This window comes from Ranitomeya variabilis, chromosome 1 (assembly GCF_051348905.1).
Source record: "Ranitomeya variabilis isolate aRanVar5 chromosome 1, aRanVar5.hap1, whole genome shotgun sequence".
Classification (NCBI taxonomy): Eukaryota; Metazoa; Chordata; class Amphibia; order Anura; family Dendrobatidae; genus Ranitomeya; species Ranitomeya variabilis.
This window is the reverse complement of record NC_135232.1, coordinates 322,827,899-322,849,195: the sequence shown is the minus strand read 5'-3', so window position 1 is coordinate 322,849,195 and position 21,297 is coordinate 322,827,899. Positions and strand designations below refer to the sequence as shown.

Sequence of the window (21,297 nt, the reverse complement as noted above, 5' to 3'; positions counted from 1 at the left end):
ACAGCCAGGACCTATCTACAACAACCAAAGGTGGAGCAGAGCTCCGCCTGCAACTGTTCACCTGTTGAATGCTGCTATCAAACTCTAATAGCGGCAATAACAGAGCGCCAACATGGGGGCACATCCTTTTATACACCCATTAGCGCACCCATGATGCCATCATAGGGCACCAATTGGTTGCTCTGACAACCAGGGGTCTGTTGAAGACCTCCATATCTGTCATCATGGAGCTCCTTTGATACCAAGCGTGTGGCTCTGCATCAAAGGAGACAGTGATGTTTACTATTACTATGTGTAGAAATACTGTGGTGTTGTGTTATATAGTACAAGTGATCAGACAATTGCAAATAAAAAAATATACCGATGTGGTATTGCCTCGTACAAGTAAGTCCAATCTATCAAAATATAAAAATTATAAAAAATGATTCAATAAATACCCTAAACAAAAAAAAACCAAATGTCATACCTCCAAATTGTATCTCTGAAGATGGTACACAATGAAAAAAGTGTGGGTTTTTTTTTTTACAAATTTTAGATTTTTTTTTAAAAGGGAACCTCTCACCCCCAAAATCGAAGATGAGCTAAGCCCACCAGCATCAGGGGCTTATCTACAGCATTCTGTAATGCTGTAGATAAGCCCCCGATGTATCCTGAAAGATGAGAAAAAGAGGTTAGATTATACTCACCTGGGGGGCGGTCTGGTCCGATGGGTGTCGCAGTCCGGGGCCTCCCATCTTCTTACGATGACGTCCTCTTCTTGCCTTCCTGCCACGGCTCCGGCGCAGGCGTACTTTGTCTGCCCTGTTGAGGGCAGAGCAAAGTACTGCAGTGCGCAGGCGCCGGGATAGATCAGAGAGACCCGGCGCCTGCGCACTGCAGTACTTTGCTCTGCCCTCAACAGGGCAGACAAAGTACGCCTGCAGCAGAGCCGCAGCGTGAAGACAAGAAGAGGACGTCATCGTAAGAAGATGGGAGGCCCTGGACCGCGACGCCCATCGGACCGGACCGCAGCGGGACCGCCCCTAGGTGAGTATAATCTAACCTCTTTTTCCCATCTTTCAGGTTACATCGGGGGCTTATCTACAGCATTACAGAATGCTGTAGATAAGCCCCTGATGCTGGTGGGCTTAGCTCATCGTCGCTTTTGGGGGTGACAGGTTCCCTTTAAACCGCTATAGCTGACAAACTTTAAGACCCTTATTTGGCCATGAACTGCCATTACAAACATCAGGACCTCATGATCAAGATCTCAGGGTGCCAGTGGGGAGTGGGGTTGTAGAGGGAGCCCCATCAATCTTTGTCACTATTGACAGCAGCATCTAAGGGGTTAAATGGCCATGGTCGGCTCCAACACTGATCTTGGCTGATGCAGCAAGATGTCAGCTATAGTGTACAGCTGACAGCTGCTGGATTGTCACCTGTCGGAGGATGCTATTCTCTTATCGCAGGTCAATAAAAAGACGTATTGATGGTCATTAAAGGGTTAAGTGGGTCTCTACTCTATTGGGTGCAGCACTGCATGGCAGCCACAATTCAAAACAGTACCTTTAGTAAAAGCAACCCCAAACCCCTGCTATCAGACTAAGCTCCCTTGGCTTATTAACCCCTTCATGTCTTGCCAAAATGTTTCAAATCTGACCAGTGTCACTTTATGTGGTAATAAATCTGAAACGCTTCAGCGGATCCCACTGACTCTGACATTGGTTTTGTTTGTGACACATTGTACTTTATGATAATGGTAAATTTATGTCTATATTTTCTGCTTTTATTTATAAAAATATCAGAAATTTGACAAAAATGTCAACAAGTTTGCAATTTTCAAGCTTAGACTGATTATCCCTTTAATACAGATAGTCATATCACACAAAAACATTAATAAATAACATTTCCCTCATGTCTGCTTTTATTTTAATTTGTTTGCATTTTAGAAGGTTTTAAAAATGTAGCATTAATTTTTCATTTTTTCAAGGAAATTTACAAAACTTATGTTTTTAGGGACTTATTAAGTTTTGAAGTGACTTTGGGGTGCTATACAGCTTTGGCAAAAATTAAGAGACCACTTCAAAATGTTCAGTTTGTCTGTTTTTTCTCTTTATAGGTATATTTTGGAGTAAAATGTAAATTGTTCTTTTATTCTATAAACTTCTGACAACATGTCTCCAAATTTCCAAGCAATACATTTTGTACTTATTTTGTGAAAATGAGAAATGGTCAAAATAACCAAAAAATGCATATTTTGTAGACCACAAATAATGCAAAAAAAAAGTTCCTAATAATTTAGAAAGAACAATACTAATGTTTTAACTCATGAAGAGTTCGGAAATCAATATTTTGTGGAGTAACCATGATTTTTAATCAGAGCTTTCATGCGTCTTGGCATGCTTTCCACCAGTCTTTCACACTGCTTCTGGCGCAAAAATGTAAGCATTTCTTCTTTGTTTGATGGCTTGTGACTATCCAGCATCCTCTTAATTACATTCCAAAGGTTTTCAATGGGGTTCAGGTCTGGAGATTGGGCTGCCCATGACAGGGTTTTGATGTGGTGGTCTCTTAATTTTTGCCAGAGCTGTATATTGGAAAACCCCATTTTATAAAGAGAGCACCCCTGAACATATTCAAAAATGCTTTCAGGTCATTTATTAACCTTTTAGGAATTTAATGCAAAGTGGCATTACAGGAATGAAGAAGTTTAGTTTTACCATCAAAATGTTGATAACTTGTGAAGACTTTAAGGTCATTATTAAGCCATGACAAACATCAGGACCACATGATCAAGATCTCAGGGAGCTGATGGGGTTAAAGAGGGAGCCCCACACACACTGTTAACCACCTAGATTCTGTAGTTATTATTGACAGCAGCATTTAAGGGGATAAACGATTATAGTCAGTACCAGCACTAATCGTGGCTGATGCAGAAAGTTGTCAGCTATATTGTACAGCTTAGGCTTCTTTCACACTTCCGTCGGTACGGGTCCTTCGCTAAGCGTCGGCGCGACGTACCGACGGACGTTGTGAAAATTCGGCACAAAGTGGGCAGCGGATGCAGTTTTTCAACGCATCCGCTGCCCATTCTAAAGTCCCGGGGAGAAGGGAGCGGAGTTCCGGCCGCGCATGAGCGATAGGAAATGCAGGACCGACGTACGAAAAAACGTTCCCTTGAACGTTTTTCGTGCCGACGGGCCGCCAAAACACGACGCATCCAGTGCACGACGGACGCAACGTATGGCCATACGTCGCGATCTGTCGGCAATACAAGTCTATGGAAAAAAAACGCATCCTGCGGGCACATTTGCAGGATGCATTTTTTTCCCAAAACTATGCATTGCGACGGAGGCCAAACAACGTAAGTGTGAAAGAAGCCTTAGTGCTACAGTATTGTCACCCAGAAAAAAACACAAAAATTTAGCCTAACTTGAGTTGGCACACATGCAGAGGTTAAACGCATGTTCACATTGGCCACAAAACATTAAAACCTACAAGAGAAAAAAAAATAAGCAAAAACCCAGATATAACTAGTTATATCAGGGTTTTTGCTTATTTTTTTTTCCCTTGTAGGTTTTAAAGTATTGTCACCCATAGGCAGATGCTATTCTCTTATAACGCAGGTCAGTAAAAAGACGAATTGGTGGTCACTAAGGAGTTAAGATGACTGTCGCTGTATAATGCCAGTGATCCTGAAAAAATCTTGTCTTGGTATTGGAGAGCAAAGCAATAGAGTTGCCTTATTGAATCCCAATAATGACTGGAACCCATCTGTTGGGCTAGAGCACTGGATTGCGGAATGATATGCAGTGTTTGTTCCTAGTAAAATATGCTTCTCTGTTATATGGAAGAAATGAATTGCAGTGTGAAGCCTCAATTGCGATGTAGAAGGAGCGAGCAATCTGTGGCCAAAAGTCTGTGTTGTTGCTTCGTCAAAAGAAAAATGCCACCAAACGTGTTGATATGATCCTGTTCATGATCAGTTCTGTACTGCATAATTTGTATGAGGAAGGAGGAAGAATTTAGAAAGGTTACGCAAGCCATGTCTTAGGCTATGTGCACACGCTGCGGATTACTCTACAGATTTTTTCCGGACTGATTTTGGGAAATCCGCAGGTAATCCGCACTGAGGATTTCCTGCAGAATTACCGCTTTTTTTTTTTTTCATTTTTGTGCGGATTTCACCTGCGGTTTTACACCTGCGGATTCCTATTGTGGAGCAGGTGTAAACCGCTGTGGAATCCGCACAAAGAATTGACATGCTGCAGAATAAACAACGCAACGTTTCGGCACTTTTTTTCCGCAGCATGTGCACTGCGGATTTTGTTTTCCATAGGTTTACATGGTACTGTAAATGCATGGAAAACTGCTGAGAATCTGCAGCGGCCAATCCACTGCGGATCCACAGCAAAATCTGCAGCGTGTGCACATACCCTTAGAGTGTGCAGGGCAGTTGTATGTTAGGCAGTAATAAAGGGTTGAGTGATGAGGATACAATTTTGATTATTGTTTTCTAACTATTATTTTCTTTTCTTTTAGATCCTTTTTTCCCGTGAGGCCATTTTCTGCAAAATCTGTACACCATCATGGGCCATTTATGGAGATTTTACCCCTCTCTTCCGAGAACTTTGTAAAGGACCTTAAATTATGTTTCTTGTTCTTCTACCAGTTTTACCTTGCACTTTTTTTTTCCTGGAACTAAAGACGAAAATAATTGATACAGATGCCAGAGAATAGCAGGGCTCATTTGGGCCCTTATCCACCGCAATGGAAAAGTGGGAAAGATGGTCATTCCTATGAGTCACACTATCGCCTGAGCCAGCAGTACCCAGTAATCCTGCTCCTGCTGCTCATAGTTTTGGCAATATGCTGCGCACTCATAGCTGTTACCTTTGGCACTGGCCGGGTGAGTAGAGCATTAGACTTTCTATCAATAGTACTACTAAGTCATAGCCTTGGAATGAACAAACACTCGATTCATATATGTGCGATTATTTCCCAGGGATTACTTTCAAAGAACTCATTCAACCCTGACTACCTGCAGCTTTTTATGTGTATTAGACTATGAAATGCATCTGATGATGTTGTGTAATATCAAATATGTGTCTTCCTGGTTAAAATTCATAAAAAAAAATACTAGGTAGCGGACACAATAAAGAAAGTGTCAGATTTCTTCTAATTTAAAGGGGTTTTCTTGTTTCCGGTTTTCAGGAGAACACCAATGTAACCAAAGCAATTGTCAGTGAACAAAAAATTAAAACTTTATCTCTTTTATTTATTTAAATAATTAAAAAAACAGCGTGGGGACCCCCTCCTATTCTTGATAGCCAAACTTGCTGAAGCTAACAGCTGAGAGTTGCAGCCACCGGCTGTGAGTTTTGCCTGGTTGGTTCAAGAAAATAGGTGGGGACCCACGCTGGGTTTTTCATTCAGTTATTTTGTTATATCGCAGGCGGCGGCTGAGGAACACCCTGATCATTCGCTCCTGCTGCCACTGTTATTAGCGGCAGCAGGTGTTTGATGATGGGAGTAAGAGTCCCAAAAGCCTCCACCTGCTGTCATCATTCGGACTATATCATAACTCATCATTCTCCTCTGCTCGCGCCGATCGCCGGCAGAGCAGGGGAGAATGATGAGAACGTCTTCAGCACACGCCGCCGGGGAACAGCGCTTACGATGTGTGTCACACAGATTACATCAATTTGTGTTCTCCGTGTGCACGTGTGTGGGACGTTTTGCCGCCCGTACTGACGGTAAAAAAACGGACATATCTACGTGTGGGACACACGCTCCATGGAAACACACTGACATGTGCACAGACCCATTAATTTGAATGGGTCTACGTGTGTCAGTGTCTCCGGTATGTGAGAAAACTGTCACCACATGTACCAGAGACACAGATGTGGGAAAGAGGCTTCACTCTTAGCCCTGCTGTCTGGCAATCAGTAGTTTCCTAAGACATATCGGACATCATTACATTCAGGAGAAATCTCATAACGTTGTCCTATTACTTTAGTGTAAATGAAAAATTTGCAGTAGTTATAATGTTTTGGTGGTAAATATTTTTTTTTTTTTAATCTTTATTTCTGTGGCTCAGTGTTATAAAATTCAAATGTAGTTTGTGGGATAACAGTGCTTGGCACACCCCTAAAGTAATTTGTTTGTGTGGTTTAGTTTCCAAAAATTGGGCCACTTGGGCGGTTAATGCTTTTTGGACAGTTTAGGAGATCTGCAAATGCAACATGGTGTTCAAAGGTTGCGCACCAAAAATTGAATGGTGTGATTTCCTTTCTGAGCCCTGCCATGTTCCCAGACATTAGTTTTTGACCCCGTATGGGACATAAGCAATTTCTCCCAGATATTATTAACAAATTATGGAATCAATTTTACCCCTTATGAAAATTATAAATTTAGGGTAGAACAACATTTCATTGGAAAAAAACATTTGAACATGGAAAAAAAAGTTTCCACTGAAATGTTGTTTTAGCCCTTAATTTGTAATTTTCTCAAAGGGCAACAGGAGATAATTTGTTAGGGCGCTGTGCACAGACTGGCTGTCGGCTCTCCTGTCCTGAGCGTGACAGCTGCTAGAAATACATGAAGCTGTGACGCTCTGGTCAGGAGAACCACCGACCAGTCCGAGCATTGCGACATGATCATTGCCCATGTTATAAGGCTTGAGCACGACAGGGCTCATGAAGGAAAGAGCTCTATTAGGCTATGTGCGCACGGTGCGGATTTGCCTGTGGAATTTTCCGTGCGGATTCTGCATCTCTTGGCAGAAAACGCATGGCAAAATCTGCGCGTTTTTTATGCGGATTTTGTGTGTTTTTCCTGCAGATTCTGTGCAGATTTCTTGCGTTTTTACTCCTGCTTTTTCCTATAAGGGTATGTGCACACGTTGTGGATTACTCTGCGGATTTTTCCAGACTGATTTTGGTAAATCCGCAGATAAACCGCACTGCGGAATTACTGCAATTTTTTTTTTTTTTTGCGGATTCCACCTGCGGTTTTACACCTGCAGATTCCTATTATGGAGCAGGTGTAAACCGCTGCGGAATCCGCACAAAGAATTGACATGCTGCGGAATAAACAACGCTACTTTTCCGCTCATTTTTTTCCGCAGCATGTGCGTTGCGGATTTTGTTTTCCATAGGTTTACATGGTACTGTAAACTCAGGGAAAATGGCCAATCCGCTGCGGATCCACAGCAAAATCCGCAACGTGTGCACATACCATAATGGAAACGCTGCAGAAACGCACAAAGAATTGACATGGTCCTTTTTTTAATCCACTGTGGATTCCATGCTGAATTTTCCACACCACTTGCGCAGCGTTTTTTCCCCATTGATTTACATTGTGCTGTAAATCACTTGCGGTTCTGCAGCGTTTCTGCGCGAAAAAAACTCTGGGGGTCCGCAGTAAATACACAACGTGTGCACATAGCCGTACACTTTTGGAGCGCAAATTTGGCTGCAATAGATCCCAAAAAAAAACAATATTAGAATTGCATGTTTTTTGCAATTTCACCACACGGAATTTTTTCCCGTTTTCAAGTACAGTACGTGGTAGAATAAATGGTGTTTTTCAAAAGTACAACTCGTCCAGCAAGAAAAAAATCCTCGTGTCTGTGTATTAAAAAAGTTATGGTTCTTGGAGGAAGGGGAGTTAAAAATAAAAATGCAAAAAAATGGAATTTGGCCATGTCAGAAAAGGGTTAAGATTCAGCAACCTTTCAGATTTTGACACTTTTGTTAGAACAGGTTTTCCCCTTTTGTCAGACTCTGTTCACATTTGTTTTCCATTACATCTTGATGGCAAGAATAGCATTGTCTGCAGCAATGTTCTTATTTTATTATGATATTTTCTTACAAACCTCAAACAAATCTGATGCACGGTATGGGATCATCTGTCATGATCCCTTAGGTCCCTTTTTAGAATTGACTCCTCAGAGGTGTGATGGATACTATAATATAATCGTAGTGCTGTGGCAATAATACCTTTTTAACACCGTTTTAAATTGTGATTTTAGGAAAAGTACAAATGGGACCCAAAGATTTAGCCTGGGGCTACACAGTGTCACACTTTGGTCATGCAGCATCCTGTTTCAGATAAATTTGTGTGTTCAAAACATTTGTGCAGTTTCTCTGCAATTTGCTGTTGCACAACAGGTCACAAGCGGCCCCTAGTTACACGTGACTTGCACTGTAGTCTACAATGGCAAACATGCAGTACGCCTGCAACCAAAAACTCAGCAGGAATGGATATTTAGCTACAGCTGTGCTCACATTTCAACCACGTTGACAATCATTAGGAGCAATGATGAAATGTGTCTTGATGGTGTGCAAAGTAGTTTATTCATTGCCAAAAGAAGGATTAATGAATTTTCTTTCCAACATTTTTGAGATCCATTCATGCTTTTTGTAGGAACTGAAAGGCTGCATTCCAACAGTGAGTATTTAGGGAGCTTTTGGTAATGCAGATTTTCTGCACCTGTTAGATAAATTAGTTTACTTGTGTTTTTGTTTGTTTTGTTTCTGGTATCCGACAGGATAGAAGAGATGAATGTTAACACCAAAACTTTTTTTCCACTCATAGTTAGTGGTTGGGTGAAGCCATTTATTGTCAAACTACCGTGTTTTCTCACTTGAAATCATAATGACAGCCCAAAACATCCAAATGTCCCTGATCAAAAGTTTACATACCCTGGGGTATGCCGGGGTATGTAAACTTTTGAGCACAACTGTATGTCAGTGACAAATACAACTAGTACAGTGTGTGTGTGCAGCTTACGCTGGAGAAAAAAATACGGTGATGTGAGCTTCCCCATAGATTAACACTGGTCCGAGTGCTATGTGATGTTTTCTGGCATAGCACTCGTCCGTATTCTACGGTAGTGTGACTCCGGCCTAAATGTAAGTCTGTGAGAGCCAGAACAAGGCTCTCATAGACTTACATTGAAAGATTGTGACTGTTACCTTTGACTTCCAGTCAGTAAAGAGCTGCTCACAAGATTGCGGCACAGGACCAGAGCGGCTCTGGGAGAAGATGGTGGCTGGTGAGTATAATACTAGGGTTATGGAACTCAGATAAATGGCACCGCTCCAGTGCTGAAATATAAAAAAACAAACAAACGCTGGAATGGTACTTTTTTACCCATGTTGAGTTTTTAGTGTGTTTGTGACGCTGCGTATTTTTTAGCTGCACAAAAAAATGCAGCATCTTACAGTTCCAGCAAAGTGGATGGGATTTATACAAAACTCACACCCACTTTTTTTTATGCAGCATAAAACGAACCTGTGGTGCATTTTGAAATCTCAATCATGTTGTTTTCTCTTGTGGGTACGCTGAGTTTTATGTGTGGATTTTCCCAATAGTGACCCACGTGACATGCACAGATAGAAAAAAAAAAATATATATATATATATATATATATATATATATATATATATATATATATATATCTGGTCCATTGTAACTTGTCGCTCTTTGATTATAATGTACGCGGCAGATGATTTGAATGTAATAAAAAAGAAAAACTGAAATATCACATGGTCATAAGTATTCAGACCCTTTGCTCAGACACTCATATTTAAGTCACATGCTGTCCGTTTCCTTGTGATCTTCCTTGAGATGGTTCTACTCCTTCATTGGAGTCCATGTATGTTTAACCCCTTTCTGCCATTGGACGTACTATTCCGTCCATGTGGGGTGGGCCCGAATTCCCAAGGACGCAATAGTACGTCCAGCGCGATCGGCCGCGCTCACGAGGGGGAGCGCGGCCGATCGCGGCCGGGTGTCAGCTGATTATCACAGCTGACATCACAGCTGACATCCGGCACTATGTGCCAGGAGCGGTCACGGACCGCCCCCGGGACATTAACCCCCCGCACACCGCGATCAAACATGAGGGGGCTCCCTGCAGGCTTCCCTGAGACCCCCGGAGCAACGCGATGTAATCGCGTTGCTGCGAGGGTCTCTTACCTCCTATCCCTGCAGGCCCCGGATCCAAAATGGCCGCGGGGCTACATCCGGGTCCTGCAGGGATTACTTCCGGGTCCAGTGCAGGCGCTGGTAAGCCTGCAGCACTGGAACTCAGATCGGTGATCTGACAGAGTGCTGTGCAAACTGTCAGATCACCGATCTGTGATGTCCCCCCGGGACAAAGTAAAAAAGTAAAAAAAAAAATTTCCATGTGTGTAAAAAATAAATAAATAAATAAATAAATAATAATAAAAAAAAAAAATATTCCCATAAATACATTTCTTTAAATAAAAAAATCAAACCATAAAAGTACACATATTTAGTATCGCCGCGTCCGTAACGACCCCACCTATAAAACTACATCACTAGTTAACCCCTTCAGTGAACACCGTTAAAAAAAAAAAAAAAAGGCAAAAAACAACGCTTTATTCTCATACCGCCAAACAAAAAGTGGAATACCACGCGATCAAAAAGACGGATATAAATAACCATGGACCGCTGAAAACGTCATCTTGTCCCGCAAAAAACGAGCCGCCATACAGCATCATCAGCGAAAAAATAAAAAAGTTATAGTCCTCAGAATAAAGCGATGACAAAATAATTATTTTTTCTATAAAATAGTTTTTATCGTATAAAAGCGCCAAAACATAAAAAAAATGATATAAATGAGGCATCGCTGTAATCGTACTGACCCAAAGAATAAAACTGCTTTATCAATTTTACCAAACGCGGAACGGTATAAACGCCTCCCCCAAAAGAAATTCATGAATAGCTGGTTTTTGGTCATTCTGCCTCACAAAAATCGGAATAAAAAGCGATCAAAAAATCTCCCGTGCCCGAACATGTTACCAATAAAAACGTCAACTCGTCCCGCAAAAAACAAGACCTCACATGACTCTGTGGACCAAAATATGGAAAAATTATAGCTCTCAAAATGTGGTAACGCAAAAAATATTTTTTGCAATAAAAAGCGTCTTTCAGTGTGTGACGGCTGCCAATCATAAAAATCCGCTAAAAAACCCGCTATAAAAGTAAATCAAACCCCCCTTCATCACTCGCTTAGTTAGGGAAGAATTAAAAAAATTTAAAAAATGTATTTATTTCCATTTTCCCATGAGGGCTAGGGTTAGGGTTAGGGCTAGGGTTAGGGTTAGGGCTAGGGTTAGGGTTAGGGTTAGGGCTAGGGTTAGGGTTGGGGCTAGGGTTAAGGCTACAGTTAGGGTTGGGGCTAAAGTTATAGTTAGGGTTTGGATTACATTTACGGTTGGGAATAGGGTTGGGATTAGGGTTAGGGGTGTGTCTGGGTTAGAGGTGTGGTTAGGGTTACCATTGGGGTTAGGGTTAGGGGTGTGTTTGGATTAGGGTTTCAGTTATAATTGGGGGGTTTCCACTGTTTAGGCACATCAGGGGCTCTCCAAACGCGACATGGCGTCCGATCTCAATTCCAGCCAATTCTGCATTGAAAAAGTAAAACAGTGCTCCTTCCCTTCCGAGCTCTCCCGTGCACCCAAACGGGGTTTACCCCAACATATGGGGTATCAGCGTACTCGGAACACATTGGAGAACAACTTTTGGGGTCCAATTTCTCCTGTGACCCTTGGGAAAATACAAAACTGGGGGCTAAAAAATAATTTTTGGGGGAAATTTTTTTTTTTAATTTTCACGGCTCTGCGTTATAAACTGTAGTGAAACACTTGGGGGTTCAAAGTTCTCACAACACAACTAGATAAGTTCCTTGGGGGGTCTAGTTTCCAATATTGGGTCACTTGTGGGGGGTTTCTACTGTTTAGGTACATTAGGGGCTCTGCAAACGCAATGTGACACCTGCAGACCAATCCATCTAAGTCTGCATTCCAAATGATGCTCCTTCCCTTCTGAGCTCTGCCATGCGCTCAAACGGTGTTTCCCCCCCACATATCAGGTATGAGCGTACTCAGGACAAATTGGACAACAATATTTAGGGTCCAATTTCTCCTGTTACCCTCAGGAAAATACAAAGCTGGGGGCTAAAAAATAATTTTTGTGGGAAAAATTTTTTGTTTCATTTTTACGGCTCTGCATTATAAACTTCTGTGAAGCACTTGGTGGGTCAAAGTGCTCACCACACCTCTAGATAAGTTCCTTAGGGGGTCTACTTTCCAAAATGGTGTCACTTGTGGGGGGTTTTCAATGTTTAGGCACATCAGTGGCTCTCCAAACGCAACATGGCGTCCCATCTCAATTCCTGTAAATTTTGCAGTCAAACGGCACTCCTTCCCTTCCGAGCTCTCCCATGCGCCCAAACAGTGGTTTACCCCCACATATGGGGTATCAGCGTACTCAGGACAAATTGTACAACACCTTTTGGGGTCAATTTTCTCCTGTTACCCTTGGTAAAATAAAACAAATTGGAGCTGAAGTAAATTTTGTGTGAAAAAAAAGTTAAATGTTCATTTTTATTTAAACATTCCAAAAATTCCTGTGAAACACCTGAAGGGTTAATAAACTTCTTGAATGTGATTTTGAGCACCTTGAGGGGTGCAGTTTTTAGAATGGTGTCACACTTGGGTATTTTCTATCATATAGACCCCTCAAAACTACTTCAAATGAGATGTGTTCCCTACAAAAAATGGTGTTGTAAAAATGAGAAATTGCTGGTCAACTTTTAACCCTTATAACTCCCTAACAAAAAAAAAATGTTGGTTCAAAAATTGTGCTGATGTAAAGTAGACATGTGGGAAATGTTACTTATTAAGTATTTTGCGTGACATATCTCTGTGATTTAATTGCATAAAAATTCAAAGTTGGAAAATTGTGAAATTTTCAAAATTTTCGCCAAATTTCCGTTTTTTTCACAAATAAACGCAGGTAATATCAAAGAAATGTTACCACTATCATGAAGTACAATATGTCACGAGAAAACAGTGTCAGAATCACCAGGATCCGTTGAAGCGTTCCAGAGTTATAACCTCATAAAGGGACAGTGGTCAGAATTGTAAAAATTGGCCTGGTCATTAACGTGCAAACCACCCTTGGAGGTGAAGGGGTTAATTAAACTGATAGGACTTGATTTGGAAGGGCTCACACCTGTCTATATAAGACCTCACAGCTCAGGCTATGTGCACACGTATAAGGCCACTGTGGATTTTTCCGCAGCGGATTTGATAAATCTGTAGGGCAAAAACTATGCGTTTTTGCTGCAGATTTATCGCAGATTTACCGCGGTTTTTCTGCGGATTTCACTGCGGTTTTACAACTGCGGTTTTCTATAGGAGGAGCTGTAAAACTGCTACGGAATCCGCATAAAGAAGTGACATGCTGCAGAATGTAAACCGCTGCGTTTCCACGCGTTTTTTTCCGCAGCATGTGCACAGCATTTTTTGTTTCCCATAGGTTTACATTGTATTGTAAACTCATGGGAAACTGCTGCGGAAACGCTGCGGATCCGCAGCGCTTTCCGCATCGTGTGCACATACCCTCACAGTGCATGTCAGACCAAATGAGAATCATGAGGTCAAAGAAACTGGCCAAGGAGCTCAGAGATAGAATTGTGGCAAGGCACAGATCTGGCCAAGGTTACAACAGAATTTCTGCAGTACTCAAGGTTCCTAAGAACACAGTGACCGCCATAATCCTTAAATGGGAAAAAAGTTTGGGACCACCAGAAGTCTTCCTAGACCTGGCCGTCCAGCCAAACCGAGCAATCATGGGAGAAGAGCCTTGGTGAGAGAGGAACAGAAGAACCCCAAGATCACTGTGGCTGAGCTACAGAGATGCAGTAGGGAGATGGGAGAAAGTTCCACAAAGTCAACTATCACTGCAGCCCTTCACCAGTCGGGCTTTTATGGCAGAGTGGCCCGACGGAAGCCTCTCCTCAGTGCAAGACATATGAAAACCTGCATACAGTTTGCAAAAAAACCACATGAAGGACTCCTAGACTATGAGAAATAAGATTCTCTTGTCTGATGAGACAAAGATAGACCTTTCTGGTGATAATTCTAAGCGGTATGTGTGAAGAAAACCAGGCACTGCTCATCACCTGCCCAATACAATCCCAACAGTGAAACATGGTGGTGGCAGCATCATGCTATGGGGGTGTTTTTCAGCTGCGGGACAAGACGACTGGTTGTCATCGAAGGAAGCATGAATACGGCCAAGTATAGAGATATCCTGAATGAAAACCTCTTCCAGAGTGCTCTGGACTTCAGACTTGGCCGAAGGTTCACCTTCCAACAATACAATGACCCCAAACACACAGCTAAAATAACAAAGGAGTGGCTTCAGAACAACTCTGTGACCATTCTTGACTGGCCCAGCCAGAGCCCTGACATAAACCTAATTGAGCATCTCTGGAGAGACCTGAAAATGGCTGTCCACCAACGTTCACCATCCAACTTGATGGAACTAGAGAGGATCTGCAAGGAAGAATGGCCGAGGATCCCCAAATCCAGGTGTGAAAACTTGTTGCATCATTCTCAATAAGGCTATGTGCACACGTTGCGGATTAGGCTTAGGAATTTCTGGTGCGGATTCTGCCTCTCCTGGCAGAAAACGCACCTGCGGTTTTTTTTTGCGGTTCCGCAGCGTTTTTTGTGCGTTTTTCTTGCGGATTTGCTGCGGTTTTTACCCCTGCGGTTTTCTATAATGGAGTGGGTACAAAAACGCTGCAGATTCACAAAAAATAAGTGACATGCTACTTCTTTTAAACCGCAGCGTTTCCGCAGCGGATTTTCCAGAAAGTGTACACAGCATTTTTCTTTTCTCATTGATTTACATTGTACTGTAAATCAATTGCGGATCTGCAGCGTTTCTGCACCTCAAAATATCGCTGCGGATCCGCAGCAAATCCGCAACGTGTGCACATACCCTAAGGCCACGTTCACACTTTGCGGTTTTTCCCGCGGATCCGCGGCGATTTTGATGCTGCGGGTCCGCAGCAGTTTCCATAGCGTTTACATTAACATGTAAACCCTATGGAAACCGCAAACCGCAGTGCACATGCTGTGGGAAAAACCGCGCAGAAACGCAGCGGTTTAAAACCCGCAGCATGTCACTTCTTTGTGCAGAATCGCTGCGATTCTGCACCCATAGGAAAGCATTGAACCGCTTACTTCCCGCATGGGGCTGTGCCCACGTTGCGGGAAGTAAGCGGCTAATGTACGGATGCTACCCTGGGTGGAGGAGAGGAGACTCTCCTCCAGGCCCTGGGAAGCATAATAGTGTAAAAAAAAGAAATAAAATAAAAAATAATGCTACACTCACCTCTCAGCGCTGCACGCGGCCGGCCGGTCTCAGTTGCTGTTCGAGCAGGACCTGTGGTGACGTCGCGGTCACATGACCGTGATGACGCCGCGGTCACATGACCGTGACGTCACGAAGGTCCTTCTCGGCGCAGCATCTTTGGAACCGGAGCGCCGCTTGCAGCGCCCAGGAGATCCGACATCGGAGGGTGAGTATAACCAATTTTTATTATTTTTATCATTACTATTGATGCTGCATATTGCTGCATATGCAGCATCCATAGTATAGGAGTAATCCCGCAGCGGAAACCGCGGAACAAACCGCGATAAATCTGCAGGGATAACCGCAGCGGTTTTGCCCTGCAGATTTATCAATTCCGCTGCGGGAGAACCCGCACAGCACGCCGCAGAGTGTGAACATGGCCTAAGACTCAAAGTTGTACTAGCTCAAAAGGATGCTTCTACTCAATACTGAGCAAAGGGTCTGAATACTTATGACCATGAGATATTTCAGTTTTTCTTTGTTAATAAATTTGCAAAAATTACTGTATATATGCGTGTGTGTTTGTGTTTTGAGGATTATTTCCTTTGAAAATGATGTGTAAAACGACAGAGAATTGCTCTATGTAAAAGCTCATGTTAAAATCGCATTGCAATCAGATACGAATCGCACTGCATTCGGATGTAAATCAGATGCTAGGTGTGAGAAATCGGATTGTACTGCATAAATTGGCTTTGTTTAAATCATGACATACCAACAAGAGGCAATTAACGCAGACTCAAAACGCACTCAAAAATGCTAGTAACATGAAAATCTGCAACATCAAAAACTCATTGTGTGAATGTAGCTTTAAAAGCAAAAACTGCATTGCAAACCAGGTACTATATATGAAAAATGGCTTTAGTCCTTGGCTGTGTGACATATAGTTGGTCTTGAAGGTGGTGTACAATAGTGAGCAATACAGATGGTAGGACTGATCTGTATAGCTGCCCCTAATGCCTGTGGTTTTGTGCATATAGCCCTGTACACAGAGCTTGGACAGCAAAGCTCGTGAGTGAGAGTACTTATGTACATATGGCATCTTATGGAGACTTTATTCTTAAATTGAAGGCTTATAGACAGACAGAAAAATGCTAATACACTTCTGTGACCGCTCTATAATGGCCCCACATAAGGCAGCCACATATTGTAGAATTTTACATGAAAATGTGATGAAGCTTTTTTTTTTTAATCATTTTGCTCACTGAAGGAACAGTTCCGGAAAAAAATATTATCCTTTCATCTGATCATAATGTAACCTGTGTACAGTGGCATGTAAAAGTTTGGGCACTCCTGTTCAAAATTACTGCCATTGTGAACAGTTAAAGGGGTCCTCCAATGAACAAAGTTGTTGTTATTATTATTATTTATTTATATAGCACCATTAATTATGCTGTACATAAGACGGGGTTACATCAAAATACAAATATCACTTACAGTAAACAAACTAACAATGACAGACTGATACAGAGGGAAGAGGACCCTTGCGGGCTTACATTCTACAGGAATATGGGGAAGGAGACAGTAGGTCAAGGTTGTGGTAGCTCCGATGGTGTTGAGGTGGTCGTGTGGTCATTACAGGTTGTAAGCTTCTTTGAAGAGATGGGTTTTCAGGTTCTGTTTGAAGGATCCAAATGTGGTGGATAACCAGAAGTGTTGGGGCACAGAATTCCAGAGGATGGGGGATATTCGGGAGAAGTCTTGGAGGCGATTGGGTGAGGAGCGAATAAGCGTGGAGGAGAGAAGGAGGTGTTGGGAGAACCGGAGATTACGTGAGGAAAGATATTGAGAGATTAGTTTGGAAATATAGGGAGGAGAAAGGTTATGGATGGCTTTGTAGGTCAGTGTTAGTAGTTTAAACTGGATACGCTGGGAAATTGGGAGCCAGTAAAGGGATTTGCAAGGAGGGGAAGCAGGACTGTAGCGAGGAGAGATTAATTAGTCGGGCAGCAGAGTTAAGGACGGACTGGAGGGGTGCGAGAGTGTTAGAGGGTAGGCCACAAAAGAGGATGTTGCAGTAGTCGAGGCTGGAGACGATTAGGGCATGCACAAGCATTTTGGTAGAGTGAGAGTTGAGGAAAGGACGGATTCTGGAAATATTTTGGAGCTGGATGCGGCAGGAGGTGGCGAGAGCTTGGATGTGCGGTTTAAAGGACAGGGCAGAGTCCAGGGTAACTCTGAGGCAGCGGATTACCGGGACAGGGGAAAGTGTGAATTCATTTATTGTGATAGATAGATCAGGTAGGGAAAGTGTGCGAGATGGAGGAAAGATAATTAGTTCATTTTTGTCCACATTGAGTTTGAGGAAGCGAGAGGAGAAGGAGGAGGATATGGCTGATAGACACTCTGGGATTCTGGAAAGCAGAGAGGTGACAGCTGGGCCAGAGAGGTAGATCTGAGTGTCATCGGCAAAGTTGATTTCATTCAGTAGATCTTGGAATAATAATAATTTCCACAATTAGATGTGTTTTTTAAAAAAAATCCTGTTCTGATATAATCTCATAAATAAACCCCTGCTGTGTAGTGGGTAATGACTGTGTCTGACTGTACAGGAACATGGTCTGATCTTACCACAGCTCCTGGGCAGGGAGGAAGCAAAATAGTATACAGACATTACTGCATGGAATCACAGCTGATTCTTTGAGGTAAACCATTTTTTTAAAAACAGAGAAATGTTTTACCTCACAAAAAAAACAGCTGTGATCCTGTGCTGTAATGTCTGTACAGTATACTATTTTCCTTCCTCCCCTGGCCAAGAGCTGTGGTATGATCAGACCATGTTCTAGCACAGTGAGACACAGCCATTACACCGTACACAGCAGAGGCACATTTATAAGATTATCTCGGCACAGGAACATTTTTTTTAAAAACTCATCCAATTTTGTCATCCTTATGGACTAAAATGACAGGCCTGCCTTCTACTTTAAATACTGCTCGTGCACATTTAAGGGTAAGTTCACACAGGGCATTTTTGCTTTTTTTTCTGCAGCAAAACCTGATAATCTTGGCAGGAAAGAAGCTGCGCCAAAAACGCAGTTTTGGGTGCGGTTTTTCGTGCGTTTTTTTGCTGCGTTTTTGGTGTGTTTTTTTCATGTGTTTTTTTTTTTTTCTCTTTGTGCATGCCAATAAAGTTGAAAGCACACAGAGATAAAAAAACTATTTCTTGTAGATAGAATAGATTTGAATAGATAGATACATTGATAGAATAGATTAGAATGAACAGAATAGAATGAACAGATAGATTGATAGAATAGATAGATTGAATAGAATAGATACCGTACATTATCTGCGGTATCCTCTTCCCTGGCCTTTTCCCACGGTGTAGAGGTAACTTCAGGTCAGGTGGTGAGGGAGCGCAGGCTCGGTGACGTCACCGCTCGTTACTGAGCCTGCGCCCGCTCCGTCTCCTTCATTCCCTAGTTGCTTACAGCCGGGAGCAGTCGCATTAGCATCGCTCCTGGTTGTAAGCTTAATCTCCACCAGATTCTGCGTGGGACACTCGTTTATATTGGACTACGACGGATCAGGGAGTATGCTTTTGCTTTTTTATTTTATTTTTATTACAGAAGATCGAGGGCTTCGCTATGGGATGGCAGAATAATAAAAGAATTGTCAAAACTGTGTGTTTTATTTCATTAAAAGACTTTATTCTTACTGTGTGTGTCTTTATTTAACCCTTTAATATAGGATTAGTAATGGATAGGTGTCTTACTGACACCTCTCCTTTACTAAGCCGGCTTAATGTCACCTTACAATAGGAAGGTGACATTAACCCCTAATTACTCTGCTTGCCACCACTACAGGGCAAGTGGGAAGAGTCGGGCAAAGCACCAGAATTGGCGCATCTAATAGATGCCTCCTTAAATTTCATACCACTGAGTAGTGAAGAAAGAAAAAAAAAATGTTGTTTTAGCCCCAAGTTTTTAATTTTTCTAAGGGCTAATAGGAAACTATTTTACAACAAACTGAGGTCTATTTTTTTTGCGCCAATACCCTACTTGTAATCGGGAAATATTTTTCAGACACAGTGCAAAGCTCAAAAGACCAGAAGCGCCAGATTTTTAGGTCTATGGTTTTAAGCTGCCATGACCCACTGGGAGAGCCCATGAGGTGCCAGAACTGTAGAACGCCCCCCCCCCCATAAGTGACCCCATTTTATAAACTACACCTCTCAATTAATTCATCTAGGGGTGCAGTGATCATATTGACACCATGGGTGTGTCACAGAAATTTTATACCATTGGGCAGTGAAGAAAAAATAACTACATTTTTATAAAAGTTTGTTTTAACCCCAGAATTTTACATGCAGCTCTCACTGAAATCTTCCAGACCTTATCTTGACCTCCACTGTTCATGTTAATTGACATTTCTTAATTACATTTCTAACAGTGGAAAGAGCAACTTGAAAACGCTTTGCTATCTTCTTATAGCCTTCTCCTGCTTTCAGGGCCTCCACCATTTTCATTTTCAGAGTGTTAGGCTACTTTCACACTAGCGTCGTGCACTGCACGTCGCAATGCGACGTAACGACGCTAGCGTTGAAAGCGCCGCACAACAGGGGCAGCGGATGCAGTTTTTCAACGCATCCGCTGCCCCATTGTAAGGTCCGAGGAGGAGGGGGCAGAGTTCCGGCCGCGTCGCACAAAAAAATGTTACATGTGTTTTTTTGTGCCGACGGTCCAACGCAACACGACGCATCCGTCGCAAGACGGATGCAACGTGTGGCAATCCGTCGCAATGCGTCGCTAATGCAAGTCAATGGAGAAAAAACGCACTTTTGCAGGATGCGTTTTTTCTCCAAAACGATGCATTGTGACGGAGGACAAGAGACGCTAGTGTGAAAGTAGCCTAAGACAGCTGTCTAGAAGAACCCATGGCTGCTGTTTTTTGGCACAAGGATAGAGGATGCCGTGTTTTTATAAAGCTGGGAAATTTGCATCACCTGGCCTTTCCTAACCATGATAGTGAACAACTCATCACCCTAAGGCTAGTTTCACACTAGCGTTAACTGCAATACGTCGCAAATGCGTCGTTTTTGCGAAACGCCGCATCCAGCAAAAGTTTTTGCTGGATACGTTGTTTCGTCATAGAGTAACATTAGCGACGCATTTGCGACGCATTTGCGACGCATTTCCAAACGGTGAATGCGTTTGGCGGCGTTTGGGCGTATGGTAGCGGTCCGTCGGGAGAAAAAAACGTTACATGTAACGTTTTTTGCTCCCGACGGTCCGCTTTTTCCGACCGCGCATGCGCAGTCGGAACTCCGCCCCCACCTCCCCGCACTTCCCCGCACATCACAATGGGGCAGCGGATGCGTGGGAAATATGCATCCGCTGCCCCCGTTGTGCGGCGGAGACCACACTAGCGTCGGGAACGTCGGCCCGACGCGCAGCGACGGGTTGTTCCCGACGCTAGTGTGAAAGTAGCCTTAGGGTATGTGTCCATGTTCAGGATTTCATCAGGATTTTATGCAGGTAAAATCCTGACCAAATCTGCACCTGAGGTCACTGGCAGGTCACCTGCGGTGTTCTTCCATGTTTTGCTCATTGTAAGGACATGCTGCGTTCTTAAAAGACGCTCCACATGTCCGTTTTCGCGGGTCTGCCGAATGCGTCTTTTAATGCATAGTGGAGACAGGATTCCATTAAATCCCCTCCACTATGCTGTAACATCTGGACGCTGCGTGTTTGACGCTGCGGCTCAACGCAGCGTCAAACACGCAGCGTTTCCTGAACGTGGAAACATACCCTAACAGGGTAATTAAGGTCTGAAACCTTGGTCAAAGTTATTTGAGCTCACAAAACTCCAGGGCTGTCCAAAATTTTGCATCGGTCCATTTTCCTTTCTGTAATTTTTAATATGTAAAAAATTACATTTTTTTTCTTCCTAAAATACAAAGGAAATGTGTCATCTTTAACTTTAGGCCTGTTAGAGATAAATTAATCTTCAACTTGCTTAACTGTTCATAATAACAGTAATTTTGACCAGGCATGCCCAAACTTCTAAAACTGCTTCCAAATACCTTTCACTGTTCCTTCATCATCTGGTGGGAGCTTGGCAGCACAATTTTAG

At 42.8% G+C, this 21,297-nt stretch overlaps 1 protein-coding gene across 2 annotated transcripts in view; it reads left to right on the top strand.

Annotated features, from left to right (window-relative positions):
- Positions 1-21,297, top strand: part of ADCY4 (adenylate cyclase 4) — a 114,190-nt gene that overhangs the window by 25,664 nt on the left and 67,229 nt on the right. For both annotated transcript variants that reach the window (XM_077298198.1, XM_077298205.1), the window contains exon 2: positions 4,522-4,888. In XM_077298198.1, coding sequence (XP_077154313.1) covers positions 4,706-4,888 — 183 coding nt within the window. In that variant the 5' untranslated portion in view covers positions 4,522-4,705. The remainder of the gene's footprint in view (positions 1-4,521; positions 4,889-21,297) is intronic.